At 36.7% G+C, this 19689-nt stretch overlaps 1 protein-coding gene across 1 annotated transcript in view; it reads right to left on the reverse strand.

Moving 5' to 3' along the window:
- The window catches only part of LOC150078680 (TAF6-like RNA polymerase II p300/CBP-associated factor-associated factor 65 kDa subunit 6L), a 29850-nt gene extending 12349 nt beyond the window's left edge, over positions 1-17501 (reverse strand). Inside the window, exons 1-2 of the mRNA XM_090382246.1 lie at positions 17405-17501; positions 185-2158 (exon numbers count right to left, since the gene is read on the reverse strand). Of these exons, the coding sequence (XP_090238372.1) occupies positions 185-2095 (1911 nt within the window). The 5' untranslated portion in view covers positions 2096-2158; positions 17405-17501. The remainder of the gene's footprint in view (positions 1-184; positions 2159-17404) is intronic.
- Positions 17502-19689: the final 2188 nt, after the last annotated feature.

A 19689-nucleotide genomic window follows, 5' to 3' on the forward strand; every position in this document is an offset into this window, starting at 1 on the left:
GGAAACACTAATATACATATAAAAATGCATGATATTTTATGATCAACAATACAGATAAAGAACTCTCCCCTTGAGTTTTTAATGTTATTTATAAGGTGACCATTAAGTTTCCAGATTTAAACCTATGACGATAAAGAACTTTAGGATCAACTTTTTTTCTTTTACCAGTTTTTTTAAATTTTACATTAATTTCTGAAACTAAAGAACATGAATCTAAAAACATTTGTTTCACAGAAAAAAAAACTTTTCTCTTTAAGCTGCTTCTTGGTAATGGGCTCGCACCTTCAAAACTGAAGTCTATGAAGCGGTCAGTAATGAGCGAGACATAATCAAATACTGGCTCTGCTTCCCACAGTTCTTTGGGAGGTTTAATTGTTAACTTTTTGCGTTTTGCAGGTTTTGGTTCCTCAGGGGGTTTTGTGCGTCTTAATTTTGCAATGGTAAGTTTGATACCCAGATTTGGATCACTGACAGTACTTTTTATCTGAAGGTCCACAGGATCAGTTTCATGTTCATCACTTAACATTGAAATGTCATCTCGTTCATCATATGAGTTATCATCTTCAAGACTGTTACTTTTAAGTTCCTCATCCTTTTCATAGAAAGCTTCTAAAAGCTCTTCACCAGTCTGAAGTAATTCTGGGGCTGAAAATAATTCAACTAAAGGATATTCTTTGGGTTTGTATAATCCAATAACTGGAACATATGGAAGACGTACAGATAATGCATCGCCAAAACACTCATAGAGCTCACTGTATATCTGAAAAGTAGGATTCTTCTCAAATAAATTTTGACCCTGAGATATACCAGGTTCTGCTTTTACATTAATTATATTTTTGGGTTCTTTTTTTTCAGGCAAGGTACTTACTTCAACAGGCAAATCACCCAGACTATCCAAAGAAGGAAATTCAATTTTTTGGCGGGAACGAATTAGCAATTCTGCTACAAGTAACAAAGCACCATACACTTTCTGTGCATCAGCCTTTACTTGAGCACTCAAATAGGAGCATTCACTGAGAGCCATAACCAGATGAGGCCAGTAATGTGATAAATGGGGATATAATACATTTTCCACAGCATCCATTCCTAATGCTACAATTGCTATAACAGCTCCATAATGAGAACAAAATGGTTTTGATAAATCAATAAAAACATCTTTTAAACCTGTAAGTGTCTGTTGATGCAAATTATTAACAGGAGTTGACCACTCTTCAACAATACGAGCAAGAAGCTGTGCAGCAGAATCTCTGAGAGTCCAATGATCATTTATTGGATTAATTGAAGCTGCAAGAGGTTCTAATATACAATATAATACTGACTGGACTAGTAAACTTAAATACGGTTCTAGTCCTAAGAAAAGGAAAGGATTGCTAACTAAAAAACGTATAGTCTGAAGCAATTTGGTTAGTTGTGTAAGATCATGACTCATTTTCTTTATACCAACACTTACAAAATTGACAAGATAGGGCAATAATGGAGCAATTTTAGCATTACTACTCAAGTCATCAAGGGCAAGTTTCAAAAGTTTTTCATTATTACCAAGAATAACTTTAGTAACATGATCATAATAAACCATCAAATCTTCATTGACGGTTGTACTAACATGGCCATTCTTTTTATTCTGTGTTGCAGCTGAAGGTAATTGGTCATTCTTGGGGACACCTTCAATTGCTAACCATTGAGCTTGGACTTGAGACTGTCCTGGACAAACCACAGTTATTCCACTTGTAATCAAGTTCACTAAATTCACTTCTGTTTCTTCAGGAAAAAATACATCAGCTTCTTTCACATATATTAACGATATTGGGTCAGGATTGCTAAAACCATATAGGGGTTCAACATCACTCCACCGAAGGGCTTTATTAAAATCTTCACTTGTCAGTTTTCGTCGCCTTGCATGCCTCATAAATTGACATGCATTCTGAACTTGTTCTCTTAGTCGATAGTTTGCATCTTCTGCAAGCATAGCCACTACATTTTCTGATAAATCTGAAAAGGCACCAGGACAAGATTCTGCATTTAATCTGGTGGATTCACGTGACAACTGAGCATATTTCTTATCTTCTACAGCTTTCTTTTCATCACTTGAAGTCATCCTTAAGATCTGTATTGCTATATTAATTCTTCAGAGAAATGCACCATCAAAAGGCAGGCTTTTCTAGAGGGGGAAAAAAAAAGTAAAATTACTGGGATAGTTAAAAATAATAATTATAATATCAAACACTTACATATAATTTATACTAAGACTATTATTGCAAGCAAGAAGGTATATACATAGGTGATAAAAAAAAAATGTATGTACTATATAATAATGCAGGTTGCTCATCAAATCCACAATTTGAAAATTAATACTTCATATAAGGGAGTTTGTGTAAACAAAAAATGTATGAAATGCATGATAAACAATAACACTGCATATCACTTAGCTACAAGAAGATAACTCAAAAATCTTAATTTTTAAGTTTTATACCCCAGCAAATTACAAAATGGACTTTTTTTTTTTTTATCAAGAAAACCATCACAAGCTAAACTGAAATGGATGTTAGAGAGCAGTAGTGTCACTATTCTTATAGGTTATTATTCAAACTCATCGGTAAGAAGAATAGGTTGCTATTCTTCTTACCGATGAGTTTGAAAAATTTACATTAGTTCTAAATATGAAAGCTTTCAGTCTTTCCATTACACAATCAGTCTGAGAGTTTTTAATTTAATGAGCAGCCAAAAATAATGAAACTTGTCTTGTTGTTAGGAGTGGTATTCACTTTAAGTCTATAATACATAATTCACCTGATTAAGAAGACTTATTGTAAGCTTGTTATTACAGGACACAAAATACAGTTGGCATATGATCAATTTAGGTCATATTGCGCTGTATATAATGTTAGAAAATTACGTGTTCTATGGTTGATTTGCTGTTTGCTGGACGAAAAGTCTAAATTTCCGAGAGAAAAAACCATGTTACCCTCGCCTAGGGTTTCCAGATTTCTATGACTGGATTAAAGGACACTCAAAAATAATTAATGCTACCACTCTTCAACAGTCACTCCACCTCCTCCCACCCCAAAAAAAAGGAACATTGAATGATTTTTTAGTTAATAATTAAACATTTTGTTTATATATTTTTATTTTGGATTAAAAATTATAGTTTTCATATTGACTATAAATATTTGCAAATTTTAGTTTAATTTAGAATCTAAAATATTTAATGGTAAACCATGGCTTTCCATGGGGAAGGATATGGATTGATATATAAGGATAATGAAAGATATGAATGATATAAAAAGCATGAATTGATCCAAATATTTTAATGCAAGTTTAGTGCATTAATTGACATCAAGCTAAAGTAATTTTAGGTAGGTGAAAAAAGCAAAAAAAAAAAAAAAACGCACTAGTTCAATAGCTAGAAATCATTCACATTGAACATATTTTGTACTAGTTCGAGCAGCGTTAAGAACTTCGGCATCATTTTTAATTTTCTTTAAAACTGAAGTAGATCATTAGTTCGCTTTTTATGAGTGAAACTGAACATCTATTTTGCCCATCCCTCCACTTCAAGTTCATTACACTAAAAATCCTTTCTGAATTTGCCGAAGTCCTCGGCACTGAAAAAACAAGAAATGACCTTGAAAATATTTGAAAACTTAAAATCAACACTTTTCAAAATGAAATGCCATTGACTCGAAGTACTCGAACAAGTTTTAATTTTCCAGAGGTTGACACAGTTTCATAATTTGTTTTCAGTACTGAAACCTCATCAAATAAATCATTCATATCCAACTTTTCTATTAATTTAAAATATTCTGCTATTTCAACAAATTAATCATGGTTATTATTAGCCATATGGTGCAAGGAAGATTGAGGCTTATGCTGCACCAGCCAAAAAAAAAAAAAATTAATTTTCCCTAGGATCCAGAGAGCGAGAGAGAGAGAAGTAGAAGGAAATCACCAAGAAAGAGAAGAATGATGATATCCAGCTCAGGACCCTGGGTGTGCCAAGCCCATACTCACAAGATGTTAGGGCAACCATTTTTAAAGCTTAATTTGCTGAGTTTCAAAACGGGTATTTTTGTTAAAATTAAATTTCTTTCCTAAATATTTCAATGCAGCATTATAAAATGCTTTGAAATCATTTATTACTGTGCTTTTAACTACAGGGTCTAATTTCTGAAAATGCTGATGAACTTGATACCCAAACAATTCTTGATCAAAACGATTCTGCAGTGAATTTTTTAAATCATTCATAATATAAAAAATGTCACTGGCACACGTTTCATTCTTTTCAAGCTCTTTTATTGCTCTTCAAATTATTTTGCCTCCTACGCGGGTGCAGAAATCTGCCACTGCCATTACGAGGCACAGGCATTGAAAAATGAAAATAAAGGACAAATTGCGTCCTTTCTCGTTTCAATAAAAGACAATTTGGCTAAAATAAAGGACGTCTGGCAACCCTACCCTTGCATGAGACTGACTGACTCAGCCACGTTGTGAAGAAGCCCATAAAAGGTTCCTCCCGTCTTGGGATTTGAACACAGGGCTTTTCCACCCGGTGTGGCAGGACGGTGATTCTATTAACTGTGTTACCTACGAGGGCTAGGTGAGTTAAGTTGTTTGAGTTGACTTAACACACAGCCAGTCATAGACTGTCTGGATGGTCTGTGACAGCCAAATCCTCTGCTTGCACCTTCACGATGGTGGGACTATTAGTAATCCTGAGTATAACCCCCATGCACAAGCACACCTTCCCCATCTCTTCCATCATGCAGTATGATTGATGTCTTTTGAAGTTATGATGAACATCATGGCGAGATCCAAACTTCCTTACATTTTGAGGGTACAGCTCTAAAACGGTGTTTGCGGGGCAGTCGCTAGTTAGTACACCAGAGCGAATCTATTGGTAACTCTCTAGGAGGCTTCTGGATCAGCTAGTGTATAATCTTGCTACATATACTCTGCCAGATAGTGACTGGAGGGAGTCTGAGTAGTGTGTATGCGGGGGCATGTCGAGACCACGTGATGTCAAGGATCTGGGCATATTCTTACCATGTGTATGGCATATCCAAAAATTTCATTACTTCATACGGCATGCCCCCCCCCACTTTTTTTTTACTATTGAATACACCATGAATTGTTAAACTAATACAGCAAACTTATCTGTAAAAATATCTAAACCTCCCAAACAATTCCTAGTTCATTTCACAAATATACATAGTCTCAGTTCTAATCTCAATGATGTCCATTTCCACTTACAGTCTGCCAAACCCTACGTACTTTTTCTGACAGAATTTCATTTATCGGTTTATTCAGCCACTTTCTCATCTCAGCCGCCCAAGTTATTTTCTATGATTCCTTTCGCCTCAAAGATGGTACTTGTGCATACATCTGTTCCAATATTCCGTCAGAGACTTGGTAATTTGGAATCTCCTCTGGCTTAAAATCTCTCTACCTCGTGTAAAATTCGTCTGTTGTCTCTACCGTTCTCCCAACTCCACTAATCACTTGGAACTCTGACTTTCTCTCTTTGCAACCTGACCAGTCCAACTTTCCTAACAATGAGGTAATTTTCCTTGGCGATTTTAATGTTCACAACTCCAGTTGGCTTCCATTTTCTAGTCACACAGACCCAGCTGGTCGAGATGCCGAGGCTTTTGCAATTACTAGTGACCTTGCACAGATTGTCCATTTACCTACCAGAATCCCGGACAGTCCAACCATACAGCCAACATGCTTGATCTTTTTCTCACAACAACCTTTCTAAGTACATGGTCGAAGTGAGTGGTCCTTTAGGCACCTCAGATCACAACTTGGTGATTGTCTCTTCTCCAATGGAGCCTTTTTCTCATGGCTATTCCCAACCTTGTGTTGTTCGGAATTACAAGAATGCAAAATGGGATGACCTGTAAGATTTCTTTTCTTCTTTTCCTTAGTCAGATTACTGTTTCAAAACTTCTGATGTCAATGTTTGCTCAGATCATGTTAGTGAAATTATTCTTGAAGGAAAATGGAATCCATTATTCCACACTCCACTTTAAAATCTTGTCCTTTATCTAAACCTTTGTTTTCCAACAAATGTGCTAAGGCTGTTTTGTTCAAAATAAGAATGTTGCATATCGGAATTGGCTTGTTTCCAATTCTTCAGTTTCATTTTCTGCCTACACCAAAGCTCGCAGCAATTGTAAAGTAATTTTTAATCAGTCCAAACTAGATTTTGAACAGGCTAAGAGTAGAAAACTTGCTTCTTGTCCTAATCATAGCCAAGCATTTTGGTCTTTTGCCAAAGCTATCAGCCACAACATTTGCCCATTTCTGCTTCCACCTCAGTCAAAACCAGATGGTTCTAGTGTCACTTCAGCCAAGGATAAAGCTGACTTGCTACCATCCCATTTTTCTTCAAACTCGTATTAATAATCTTTGTAAAACACTTCCCACCATTTCCAACACGCTCCATTCAATGCCTTCTGTGGTCTTATGTCAAAAGGATTTTGATGAATCTTGATGCTAAGAAAGCTCCAAGTCCTGATGGTATTTCTCCACTTGTTCTCAAAACCTGTGCTCCAGAACTTACTCCTGTTCTTGCTGCCTTTTTTTACTTTCTTATTCCAAAGGAGTTTTTCCTTCTGCATGGAAATTTGCTTATATCCAGCCAGTTCCTAAAAAGGGTGACAAATCTCTCCCATCCAATTATTACCCCATTGCAATTACTTCTACTCTTTCTAAAATAATGGAGAAATCAATTAACCGCCAACTCTAAAACTCCTAGAAACCTTCTGTCTAATCAACGATCGCCAGCATGGATTCCGGCAGTGTCGATCCACTGGTGATATTCTGGCTAACGTTACTCATTTATGGACAAATTCAATGGAAAAGTTCGGTGAAACAAAAGCAGTTGCTCTTGACACCTCAAAGGCTTTCAATCATGTTCGGCATAAATTAGTTTGTAATTGGTTATCCAGTTTTCTCTCTGACCGCTCACTGAGGGTGATGGTAGATAGCTCTCTGTCTTCTAACTTCTCCACTAATGCTGGTATCCCCCAAGGTTCAGTTCTTTCTCCCACTCTTTTCCTCTTGCATATTAATGACCTTCTTCCATTGACCCAAAATCCTATCCATAGTTTTGCTGATGATAGCACATTGCATTCCACTTTCCAGTTTGAGAAACCTCGCCTTGCTCAATCAGCTTGAACTTCTCGAATATCCACTCCCAATTCCTTAAATGCCCATCCCCAGTTAATTCTCTAGTGGGCAAAGACAACTTTGTTGATTTCATTCCTTCTAAAACTCAGTCCTGTCATATCTTTCTAAAGATATAACAAACTGAATGAGAATTTTGCATCTACATTCACACGAGTTATTAAGGAAGGAAAATGCTAGAATTTTATCTAATTGTAACAGGGTGCTTAATGATTTTATAATAACTGAGAGCAGAGTGGAGGAGAAATTGTAAAAGTTAAACATAAGAAAGGCACCTGGGGTGCCTGGGATCTATCCAAATATATATTAAAGAAGGTGGCAAAGGAACTAAGCAAACCCTTAGCCATAATTATGAGAGCATCCTTGGACTCAGGGGAAGTCACCATTGACTGGAGATGTGCAAATGTATCCCCAATTCACAAAGGGGGATCAAAGGGTGACATGAGTAATTACAGACCAGTTAGTTTAATTTCTGTTCCGGTTAAACATGCATTGTAGGATCATCATGTAGACAAGACTGCAGTAATAATTCAGACACAGCATGGGTTTGTTGAGGGAAAGTCTTGTCTGACAAATTTGATTGGATACTATGATGTGATTACAAAGGAACTGGATGTAAAAAATTATTTTGATATCATATACTTGGATTTCAGGAAAGCTTTTGACACTGTTGTGCATGGAAGACTACTGTACAAATTTGAGCAGAATAGTATTAAGGGTAAGTTGCTACAATGAATAAAAGGGTGGTTGAGTGGGAGAAGACAGAGGGTGGTAATCAATGGATGCTGCTCTTCTTGGACTAATGTTATTAGTGGAGTCCCACAGGGTTCGGTGTTGAGCCTACTGTTGTTTTGTATATTTATCAATGATATTGATGAAGGTATATTAGGCTTAGTGTTGAAGTTTGCAGATGATACAAAGGCTGGCAGGGTTGTTAATGACAGTAATGGCAGTGTGCTACTGCAACAGAATCTAGAAAATTTGGGCAGATGGGCTGAGAAGTGGCAACTGAAGTTTAATATTGACAAATGCAAAGTACTTCATATGGGTAGAAGTAATCCCAGAGGAACGTACCAACTGTGTAGTATTATACTTAGGGTGGTAGAAAACTAAAAAGACCTGGCGGTAATTGTGCAGTCAAATATGAAATTTGCTGAGCAATGCAGACAGGCTTCAAGGGCAGGTCATGGGATTTTGTTAATGATATACAGAAATTTTGCTAGCAGGGAAAAGGAGGTGACGATCCCTTTGTATAAGGCAATGATCAAGCCACGACTTGAGTACTGCGTACAGGTCTGGAGGCCTCATTTGCTTGAGTGTATGCAGAGAAGGGCAACAAGATTGGTGAGGGGAATGAAGGGGGTCCACTTACCAAGAGAGGCTCAAGTTCTGCAAATTCCAGCGGCTGGAGACTAGGCAACTGCGAGTGATCTGATTGAGGTGTCATAAGGCCTTGAATGGGTTGAGCACAGTGAATTCTGATTGGATTCTTCCACTTGCTCTGATTACAAACCTAAGGGGGCATAAATTGTAATTGAGGAAAGACAGCTGTAGAATAGATGTGTGGAAATTTGCCTTTAGCCAGCAGGTAGTTAATTGCTGGAACAAACTTCCATCTGTTGTAGAAGTTGATAGCTTAAATAAATTCAAGGAGGAACTGGATAAACTTTTAGAGGGAATGGTTGTGTGAATTTTTTTAATTTATTTATTTTTTGGCTGATGGTACATAAGCTCATACGCTTGCTTTTTTGCATCACATGCCTCTATTACTATTATCTCCCAAAAAAGGATTCTTCTGCTTTCATGCTTATCTTTGGTGACACTCCAATTTCTAGGCAATATAATATATCTCTTTTGGGAATTACCCTGACTTTTAATCTCTCTTGGCACAAGCACATTACAAATATTGCTTCCTCTGCATCTAAAAAACTTGCTTTTCTCTTTCATGCTCGGCATTACATTTCTTGCAAACAGCTGTTCACTCTGTACAAATTGCAAATCTGCTCTATCATGGAATATTGCTCCCACATCTGGGGGCTGTGCCCCCAGATGTGGGAGCAATATTCCATGATAGATCCATTCAAACATTCTAGATCCATTCAAACAAGGACAATTAGTTTAATTAATGACAGCTCTGAGTTTCTCCACTCTCTGTCTCATAGACATTGTTTCTGCTACATGCCTTTTCTTTATATACATCCATGGGCACTGTTCTTCTGAATTGGCCTCTATAATTCCTGTTCTCTCTTTCAAAACATTCCGAACATATGCTGCCACCAGCCAACATTCATTTACTGTCCAACTTCAAACTCAGAGAACCAACTTTTCATCTTCCTTGTTCATTTACTCAACTGCTGTTTTCTGGAACAATCTTCCGTCATACGTATTTCCTGAAAATTAGAGTCTACAGAAGTCCGTCAAATGTCAACAAATATCTTCTTTCATCTTCTCAACCTCCAACCCATGCACGGTACTAAGTACTATAAGTTCTAATACCTCTCGTGTTTGGGGTTTTCATAAAAAAAAAAAAAACCATCCAATGGGAACTTTACTGAGCCGGCATGATGGTTCAGGATGTTGAAGAATAACAATACAGTACTGGAACAACAGTCTAAATTGAGTTGTAGGCAGTACATTTAATTGGTTTGATTTGATTTTATTGGCGCATTAGCTACTAAGGCTATGATGCGACATTTAATTGGTGTAGAGGTCTATGCACAAGATGGCAACAGTAGGTTCTGAGGGCAGTGGTCATCCAAGTAGTAGTCAAGGGAAACAAAACTACAAATTCTGCCCCCCTTGCTACAGTGGCAAATCCTACAGTATAGTAGTTTCACCACTGAGTCAAGAATAGGCACTAAAACAATGTTAGTGATCTGTAAGGGTTTCTATTTTTAACTGAGTAGCTATCAGAGCCGACATGGATGGAATGCCCTTTAAGGCATTCTAAATTAGTGCTCAATGTGGATTGACAAGTATTAACCACTCCTACAGGAACATTATCTTTGATCAAGGTAATGTTCCTGTATTGGTGGTTAATTCCCTCTCTTCATCTTATACAAGTTTTTCTTTCCTTCCTGGGAAACTCATTCCCAGGGAGGAGGGTGTGCCACTAGTAGGGGAGGCCTTGCCCTCCTTCTGCTAGGGACGAGCACCTGGAGGAAGTCGTCCAGGTGATCACTGCTTCCAGGTAGCCAAAAGGCCAAAACACAATATCTTACTACAGAACACACACGTAAGCTCACAAACAGTTTTTCTTTTCTGTCACTTTCTCCCATGCGGGATGAAAAACTCCTGTGTGAGATGAAAAACTCCCCCCCCCCCTTTGCCTTCCTTTTCATCTATCTTCATCCAGCATGAGATATTCCTATGTGGGATGAAATTTTTTTTTTTCACACAACACACACTGGCCTTACTTTGACAGAGTCTGTAAAAACTGAACAGAGCAATGAGGCGGAGTTGAAATTTTGTTCTAGGAGCCACCCATACAAAAACACAACAATAATAATAATAAAAAAAATATTGGTGGTTAATTGCCAATTGTTAAGTTTAGAGTTGTAAGTGAGCAACACTTACAAAACTAAACTTAAAGTGTTGCTCACTTACAACTCACACAGTTGTAAGTGAGCAACACTTACAACTCTGTGAGTTGTAAATTGTCAGCATTTGGAAAATGAGGAACCGATCTATTACGCTTAGAAACATGATATGACAAACGAGCCTAGTGTTGGAGTATTGCAGCACAATGCAGCAGAGCAAGGAAGACTCACCACCAACACATGCTCTATAGTGGTGCAGTCAAGGTTCTTCCAACTGAGATCTTCAGTGATAATTAGTTCTTGGGTTTCAGTGAGTGCTAGAAGATTCCTCCAATTCCAAACGAGGCTGAATTATTAGGGATAAAACTGCAGCCATTCTTCAGTTTCATGGTGTTAAACAGCATTTTCAATTTGCCTACTTAAGCAGCCAGGACTCTGTAGCAAGGAACAGGTTTCATGAACAATAAAGACACATAGTTCTGCCTGTAGTTATATACAATAAAGTGCCTACTCAGTTGTACATGAAGTGGTCACTTTATTAGGCACACCTCCCTTTTCATGAAATGGAGTGCTCCTTCAGTAACAACATCATGTGTTCATACCATGCAATACAAAGCAGGTGAGTGGATATGTAAGGAAGCTGTATATGTGCAATTCAGCATGAGAATAGGCAAGATGAAAGATGTGACTTTGAACATGGCATGGTACTCCGTGCCAGATTTGCCAGTATGAGTGTCTCTGAAACTTCGACCTTTTCACTTGCAACTGTTTTGGGCATATTGGGATTGGTCCAATAATCGAAAAACATTTTGATTACTTTGGATAGTTTTAATAATTTAAGGAAGAATTCAACAAATTATTGGAGGGGGGGAAATGAGTTGGTGGGCATTTTTTTTTTTTTTTTCACTGATGTTGCTTGTTTGTTGTTTGTTATTTGGTTTTTAGGAGCATTAGCAACTAAGGCCATATTGCTCCGGGATATGCGGTGGTCATTTCCTGACCTTTCCGCATCCTCTGTATTTGGTGGTGACGGGCTCGAACCCCGGTCTAATCAAGAAGCGTGTGCTACACACTGCTGCTCCTTCCCACCTGGCTACGGAGGCGGCCACTGATGTTGCATAAGCTTGCTTCTTTGCATCATTTGCCACTACTACCAATATCTAACCAATAGTGATCCTGTAGTCAGAAACAGCTCATGGGAGACCAACAAGACTTGTACAGGGTAACATAAAGGCTGCAGCCAGTCAAATACCAAATCCAGTACAACAGTAGTAAACAACAAAGAGGCATTTCAGAATGCACAACTTGCTGTATCTTGTAAAAACAGTGATTGGTCTGACAAATTCTAGTTGTTGCTGTTTCATGATGATTGGAGGATCAAAACATGGCAAAAACAGCATCAGTTCATGAACACACCCATCAGGTGCCAACAATGAAAGCTGCTGGTGCTATGGTGTGGGGAATATTTTCATGGTGGATATTTGTCATTTGATACCAGTGGAGCAACATTTGGATGCCACAGTTTATCTGGAAATTGTTTCTGGCTAGGCTGAACTAACATGAATTAAGTCTTCTAACATGATAATGCATCACATTACAAAGCCAGAGTTGTACAAAACTGGTTCCAGAAACAGGAGAGTGAATTCTGCCCACTCAATCAACAGATCTCAATTCATTTGAGAGCACTTGTGGTATGAGGTGAAACAATCTCTACTCTCCAGAGTAATGTGCAACCATCCAATTTATAGCAACTGTGCAAATCAATTGAGTCCATGCCACAATGAATCAAGGCTAATCTGAGCAATAAAAGGGGGGGGAATCTACTCACTATTAGGTAGGTATGTATAGTGAGATACACCTGCCTAATAGCAATTTGGTAGGTGTATATAGTGAGATATAAAATTTAAAAAAAATAAAATAAATTTTCTGTTTATACTCCGGGACAACCAAACGGTCAGAGGAGTTTACAAGATACACAGAATACAAGAAACAGCACCGTATTCGGCAGTCACGGGCTTGAACCCCAGTCACTCAAGGCACGTGTACTTATGTACCCGCACGCCTGACCACTAGGCTACGGCAGCCTCATGTTTGTTTGTTATTTGGTTTTTAGGAGCATTAGCAACTAAGGCCATATTGTTCCAGGATATGTGGTGGTCATTCCCTGACCTTTCTACATCCTCCGTATTTGGTGGTGACGATGCTGTTGCAGTGGCATACTCTGATTACTGCCATTAACTTACCCTGCCAACCTTTGTATCATCTGAAAATTTAGACATTAAGCCTGATATGCTTCCTTTATTGTGTATCTTTCCCCCACAGTTTTAACACCAATATTCTTTCAGAAATACAATAACTTAAAGCTTTCAGGTATGTTTTTAGCTTTCTATCACATTTGGTCTAGATGTTTAGATCAATTATAAATAGTATTTACTGTTTCCATCATGAGATTCTAGATTACTGATAGAATGTTCAGTGTACTGCCAAGCAATAACATTACTTTTTCTGGTAAACTTGTGCCTCTAAGGTGGTACTTTATTCCAAGGCACAAACGCAACAATCTAAAAAAATGGTCTAGCACATCCATGCAGTTTTCTATTAAAAATAATACACTAGCAACATATCAAAATAGAAGTTTTTAAATGCTCCAGGTTTTTAAGCAGTCTTTATCAATAAGTAGAGAAATTCAGTGATTACCATTAGAATATATCATTATTGTGATCTGTTCCTTCTATATTTTATATCCTGGATTGAGATTTCTGAGGCAAATGAAAGTTTTTTTTGAGCTTTCCAATTTGGGTCAGTTTTTTCACAGTTATATATTTGGTAATGAGTTATTCCACAAACTTTATGAGAAATAAATTTCTTAATGTAGTCCGATACTGGTGCACTTAGTTCCCTTTCCCGCTTCAATGTACAGTTGTTGAATTCCGTGCTCAGTATAAATTTGTCTGATCGTCTAGTGCTTGCTTTGAAAGGTGAATCAATATCCAATTCTGCATTCACAGCAAGGGCTTTCTGTGTTAATGTTCATCCTGTTAAAGGAATTTGTTGTTGTCAAATCAATGACACATTGCAATATTGAATTATTTGTTGTGAACGATCAAGCTCTCTGTATGACACAAAAGTTAATGTTTCAAAACTGACTGGATATTTTATTTCACAAACAGAAACAGTGCAGGAAGGATATCTGTGGTATTGATTCTGTGAACTGTTGTCTATAAACAAAACTCTTCCAAGAATTGTAATAATGACATTTACAATTAATAAACATAACTTGCTACTGTAAATTTTTTATAACCATTAGTTGTGTTGTTAACTCTGCTAAAAAAAAAAAAAAAGTTATGTTTAGCAGAAACTGATGGATAAGAGGGTGACAGACAATCAAGGTTCTACTGTAAACAAATAAATAATGAAAGTATTATTATTACAAAATCAATTGCAAAAGGGTTTATTGTGCACAGCACATCTTACCCCTCAAAAAGTTTGAATAACTCGTATCAATATCATGCAAATATAATATTAAAATTAAAAAAGTAATATGGTCAGGAACTGACTTCAAGAATTAAATTGTGCGAATTATTTCTTAGTAAACTGACATATGGTATGCCCACAGGTTTATGTGAACTACTGTACATAAGTTTGAGTAGTTCACTTATGAGTAGACAAGAAGTATATCCTAGTTTTAAGATTTATTTCTAATTTAGTTTTAGTATTAGCCATGTGGTGCAGGGAAGCCGAAGGCTTTTTCTACACCAGCAAAAAAATAAATAAATAAAACAAAACAAACCACCTATTTGACTCCCCTTTTTTCGTACGTACCTATCCAACTGACCTTTGAATCTCACCCAGCAGTCAGCCTCAAAGTACTCATGGAGGCAATTTATTCCAGTAATCAACAACTCATCGGTTAAAAGAAAACTATACAATACAGTCTAAACCTTATGCCTAATTTGAATTTACGGTGCCTAGTTCTAGACTCATTCATATAACAGTAAAATTAAGTTTGTTGTTATTCATTGTTTAATAATATCAGATGTACTGACGAATCAAAATGAAATAAAATAAATTTGTAACAATAAGTGAAATACGCACCACCCAATAGGTATTCATAGTGTGATATTAATCAAAAAATTATAGTTTGAAAAATTAAGCTGAGATGGTATTCAGCTGTGCACAATCATAGATGAATGAAAGTTTCTGCTTATACTCTGGAACAGCTATGTGGAAAGAAAAGTGTTAACTTCATTGCTATGGCAGCCAATGACAGATGCAGTTAACAATGGATTGTACATTTTTCGTGATCACAACAATTGGAATGCAAGTGTATATCTGTGAACAAGCGTTTACTGTGCCTGCAATCAGTTGTTAAACCAGTGTATTTCTTAATCTTTATTTATCTTGCCAGATTTTTATATTACTGTAAATGTAAATAACCAATTCTTTTATTTATTTTACATTTTCTTGACAACATTATTGCACTAAGGTCTGCACTTTGTCAATTTTAGTACGTCAGGCAAGATGAGTGTCACCAAGAATTATTATTACACTCATTATTTCAATTCTAGTCCCTAAACAAAAATGCCAGTGCTGCATTAGCATATTTTTGCACTGTGACAACACTGAATCCTATGCTTGATTGTGGAATTGCATATTTCCCAAAATTTTACTACTTTATGTTAGCTGAATTTTTGTATTTATTTTGTATTTATTTGAATTTATGAGTAGACAAGAAGTATATCCTAGTTTTAAGATTTATTTCTAATTTAGTTTTAGTATTAGCCATGTGGTGCAGGGAAGCCCAAGGCTTTTTCTACACCAGCAAAAAAAAAAATATATAAATAAAATAAAATAAACCACCTATTTGACTCCCCTTTTTTTCGTACGTACCTATCCAACTGACCTTTGAATCTCCCCCAGCAGTCAGCCTCAGTTAATGTTTTATACACTTAAGTGTCTCACAACCAGTGTTTTGCATTATGTAATCTAAATATTTTTCCACTGGTCATCATGAAAAAAAAAAATTGATAGTTTTACTTCTTATTTTACACAAGAGTCAAAATAAGCTTTGAACAGTTTTTTTTAATCAGGCTGTTGATTTTTATTTTCAAATTTCATCATCCTTAGTAGGAGAAGTAATAGAGTCCCAACTGCAAAAGGCTGCTATAAATCCAGAATCTTACTAGGAATGGAAAAGAATTTGACATTTCACACAGGGAGTAAAAGTCCAAAACAAATCTACTTTGGATGACGAAATGAAAAAGAGGCAAACTCAAAACTCACAGAATATGTTTAACTTTCAAGAAAAGAAAAACTTCCTTTAAATGCATTGCACACAGCAACCCTAGAATGTAAAAATGAAATTTGTTATCCAAAAAAATATCATGTGAATTTGAAATCAGATTTGGGTAAAAACCTGATTGACCATGATTATTATTATTATTAATAATAATCATATTATATATGGTGCAAGGAAGCCTCATGCTGCACCAACCAAAAAAAAATTCCGAATTACCCTGAGAGGGAGAGATTGACAGAAGTAGAAAGGAATCACCAAGAAAGAGGTGATCTGAATGGTTTGAGCATGCTCAATGCTGATGGGATTTTTCCTCTTGCTCAGAATAATCGCCTGAGGGCATAAATTCAAATTGATGAAAGACAGTTGTAGGATAGATGTGCAGAAGTTTGCCTTTAGCCAGTGGGTAGTTGATTGCTGGAACAAACTTCCATCTGTCATTGTAGAAGTTGACAGCTTAAATAGATTCAAGGCAGAACTAGACAAACATTTGGAGCAAGTGGATGGGTGAAATGAGAAGGTTTTTTTTTTTTTTTTTTTTTGCTGATGCTGTATAAACTTGCTTTCTTGCATCATGTGCCTTTGCTAATGCTAAGAGAAGAATGATGATATCCAGCTCAGGACTTTGGGGGTTCCAAGCCCATATTCACCAGATGTGAGCCCCTGGGATTAATTGCATAATCTTGTTACATTTTGTAATAAATTATATATTTTGCTTTTCTTATATTAGATTTATAAAGTAAACTTTATAGACTAATTATCATAAATCATGGTTTTAAAGTGGCAAGAAAAATTACAAATCATTGGTTTCACTTGCAAAGATGTCAACAAATTACATCACAAGGCTACTAACATGGTGTTTCTTACAGCTACACAAATCACGATTTTGTTAAATGATTAAATGTATAAAAATTTTTTAAAACAAGCATTTTTAAAACAAATATGACTCACAAAAGCATAGGTATTATATAATTGTACTGTCATATTGTTGCTTGTAAAAGAAATTAATGCGTAACGTAGAGACTATCCTCCTACCATATAAACAAAGTTTTTTATTTTGCTTAGAATAATCATTTATGGGAAATGATTATTCTTAGTACAGTTCTTCATCCCATTTTTTTTTTAAATTTTGAAGAATTGACTGATCGAATCTGGTTTACGCCGACGTGATACTCTTTAAGATGCCCTTATTTACACACGAAGAGGTGAATGCTGCCCTCTAACCATTTAACATGCCTTACTAATAATAATGTATTTTATAAATAACACTACCAAAATACTAACACAATTATCGTTTAATATGAATTAAAAGAAAAAATTTAACACACGCTTTCCTTGAAAGTTAATGTATTAACTTAACTCATTATCATATTCACTTTACCTCAGCAGCTCAGAATATAAGATTGGAATTTCCATATTTATTTGTAAAACAGAGCATTGCACATTGAAAACGTGATAAATATCGACCACCGCATCATAGAAACATTAAACCACGCCAACACGTTGCCTACGACATTTTGTATTGCTCAGATTTCAAATCTGTGAGTTGGTGGCGCTTTACTAACTGATATCGTAATAGAAGGGAAAACTCAGAATATTGAAAACAAAAAAGACAGAATCCCCCGTTGACAACCTTCAGTAAATCAGTCAGGGTAAACTATCATAATTCAAAATCCCGCTACCGCGGGGTAGGGAGAAGAAAGGAGTATGGTACTATTACATTAGGGTCATCCGGAAAGTTAATTCATATACCCACGTGTACTGTGTTCGTAAATTGCGTGTGTTCTCTGGTCGATTTGCTTGTTTTGCTGGACGAAAACCCGTTTCTAGGGGACAAAACTTGCTATCTACGCCTGGCACTGACAAACTCAGCCACGGAGCGAAAAAAGTCGATAAAAGTTCATCGCGTCATCGACGGGTTCGAACCCGGGCCTTTTATACCCGGTGTGGGGAGGACGGTGACGATACCACTGCGTAGACAAGGACTATGGTAGAGTGTTCGATGTCTAACTGCCCCAGGAGTTCTCCCATCTCTGCGTTGTGTACTCTCTTTGTGTATCACAGAATTCTATAAAAGCCAGAGGTTTAAAAAGAGTGATTTGTGTGTTAGTATTGTGTAGTGTCGTGTCGTGTTATGTTGTTCCTCTGACCATTTAGCCGCTGGGCACTTAGTGGGACCCCCGTTGCCCACACGTAGCCCCGAAGAAGTATGTCAGACAGTAGAGGGATCGCTTAAGTACTCTGAAGATTTCAGTGGCAATGGCTTTAAAAAAAAAAAAAAAAAAAAAAACGCTACAAGTTAGAGGAGAAGTAGAGTCTGAAGGAGAGGGCTACAGGTAGAATTATGGGGATCATACGGAAGACAACCCCATACTGGTGAGTGGGGAAAAGTCCCACCAGGAGGGAAGGAGAGGGCAGAAAACTGTTCCCACCTGCCAAATAGACTGGGATTAAAAGCGAACTGGGTTAGCGCACCCTTTTCAAGTCGCCAGTGTTAACAGTCACTGTTAGGTAATGGTTCCATTATGGATCTATTACCTGAGAGTGACATTCAACATGGTGCCAAGTGAGGTAGTATATGTGGGTTCGCATTATCTCTTGTTCTTTAATTAATAAGTAGAGCATAATTATTTCAAGAATAAAAACTAGAAAACGTCGGCACTGATGGCTAAAGCAACGGCCATGCAATTGCTTATTGAGTGAATGCATTACAGAAGAGCAAGACATGTTTAACAGACCATCTTTGCATGTCTAAAGACCAATTAGAAGACTTTCAAAGGTGACGACATTAATTCGAAAATTAATTTCGTCACTTTAACTCATTAATTCAAAAATATGCACCACAAGTCTACAAATACAAGTTGTCTCGAGATACTTGCCAGATATTATTGCCAATATTATGGTTCCGTTCCCCGCTTCTACTCAACTATTAATGATCAATCAGTTCAGTTTATTTATAACAGATTTCTTTATGTGTGCAGAAGAAATGACCGACAGACAGCAGAATTAAAATCAAAATTTAATTTCTGTTAAAATTCATATTTTATTTAACATTTTGTTCTTGTTTATGTGCAAAATAATTTATTGCTGTTCAATAAAGTAAGGGCAATACCCCAGTACAGCCAACTAGAAAGGTTTACAAACGAATATTGTTATATTGTTGCTGTAGTAGGTGTTTAGGAGAATCAGCAACTACAGCCATATTGTCAGTGTACTGTATACTGTCTGAAATCGCGAGTGTTCGGTGGTCGATTTACTTGACAAAAAATCCGAGAAAAAATCATTGTGCCATCGTCTGACTAAGTTAACCACGTTGTGAAAAAGGCCCATATAAATTCCCCACGTCATCGACGGAACTCGAACTCAGGTCTTTTCCACCCGATGTGGAGAGGATTGCGATTCTACCAACTATACTACCCACGATGTCTTACAAAGAAATAAAATAAGATAAAAATTTAACACTCTAATTGGAACTGGAGATAACAAGACTGCAAAGTTAAAAATTTGATGTCAGTGAGTCGAAAATAAATTTTCTGTTACCCTGTCGTGATACTAGAATCAGGATCTCAGTGGCTAAATTAATGGAATTGTTGATGAATGAGAAATCAAATCTCTTTATTCTGGACAGTTTAGACCTGTCAGAGGGATTGGCTTTCGTAGTGTTGG

The sequence above is a fragment of the Mastigoproctus giganteus genome, chromosome 10 (genome assembly GCF_048544385.1).
Source record: "Mastigoproctus giganteus isolate SK-2022 chromosome 10, ASM4854438v1, whole genome shotgun sequence".
Lineage (NCBI taxonomy): Eukaryota > Metazoa > Arthropoda > Arachnida > Uropygi > Thelyphonidae > Mastigoproctus > Mastigoproctus giganteus.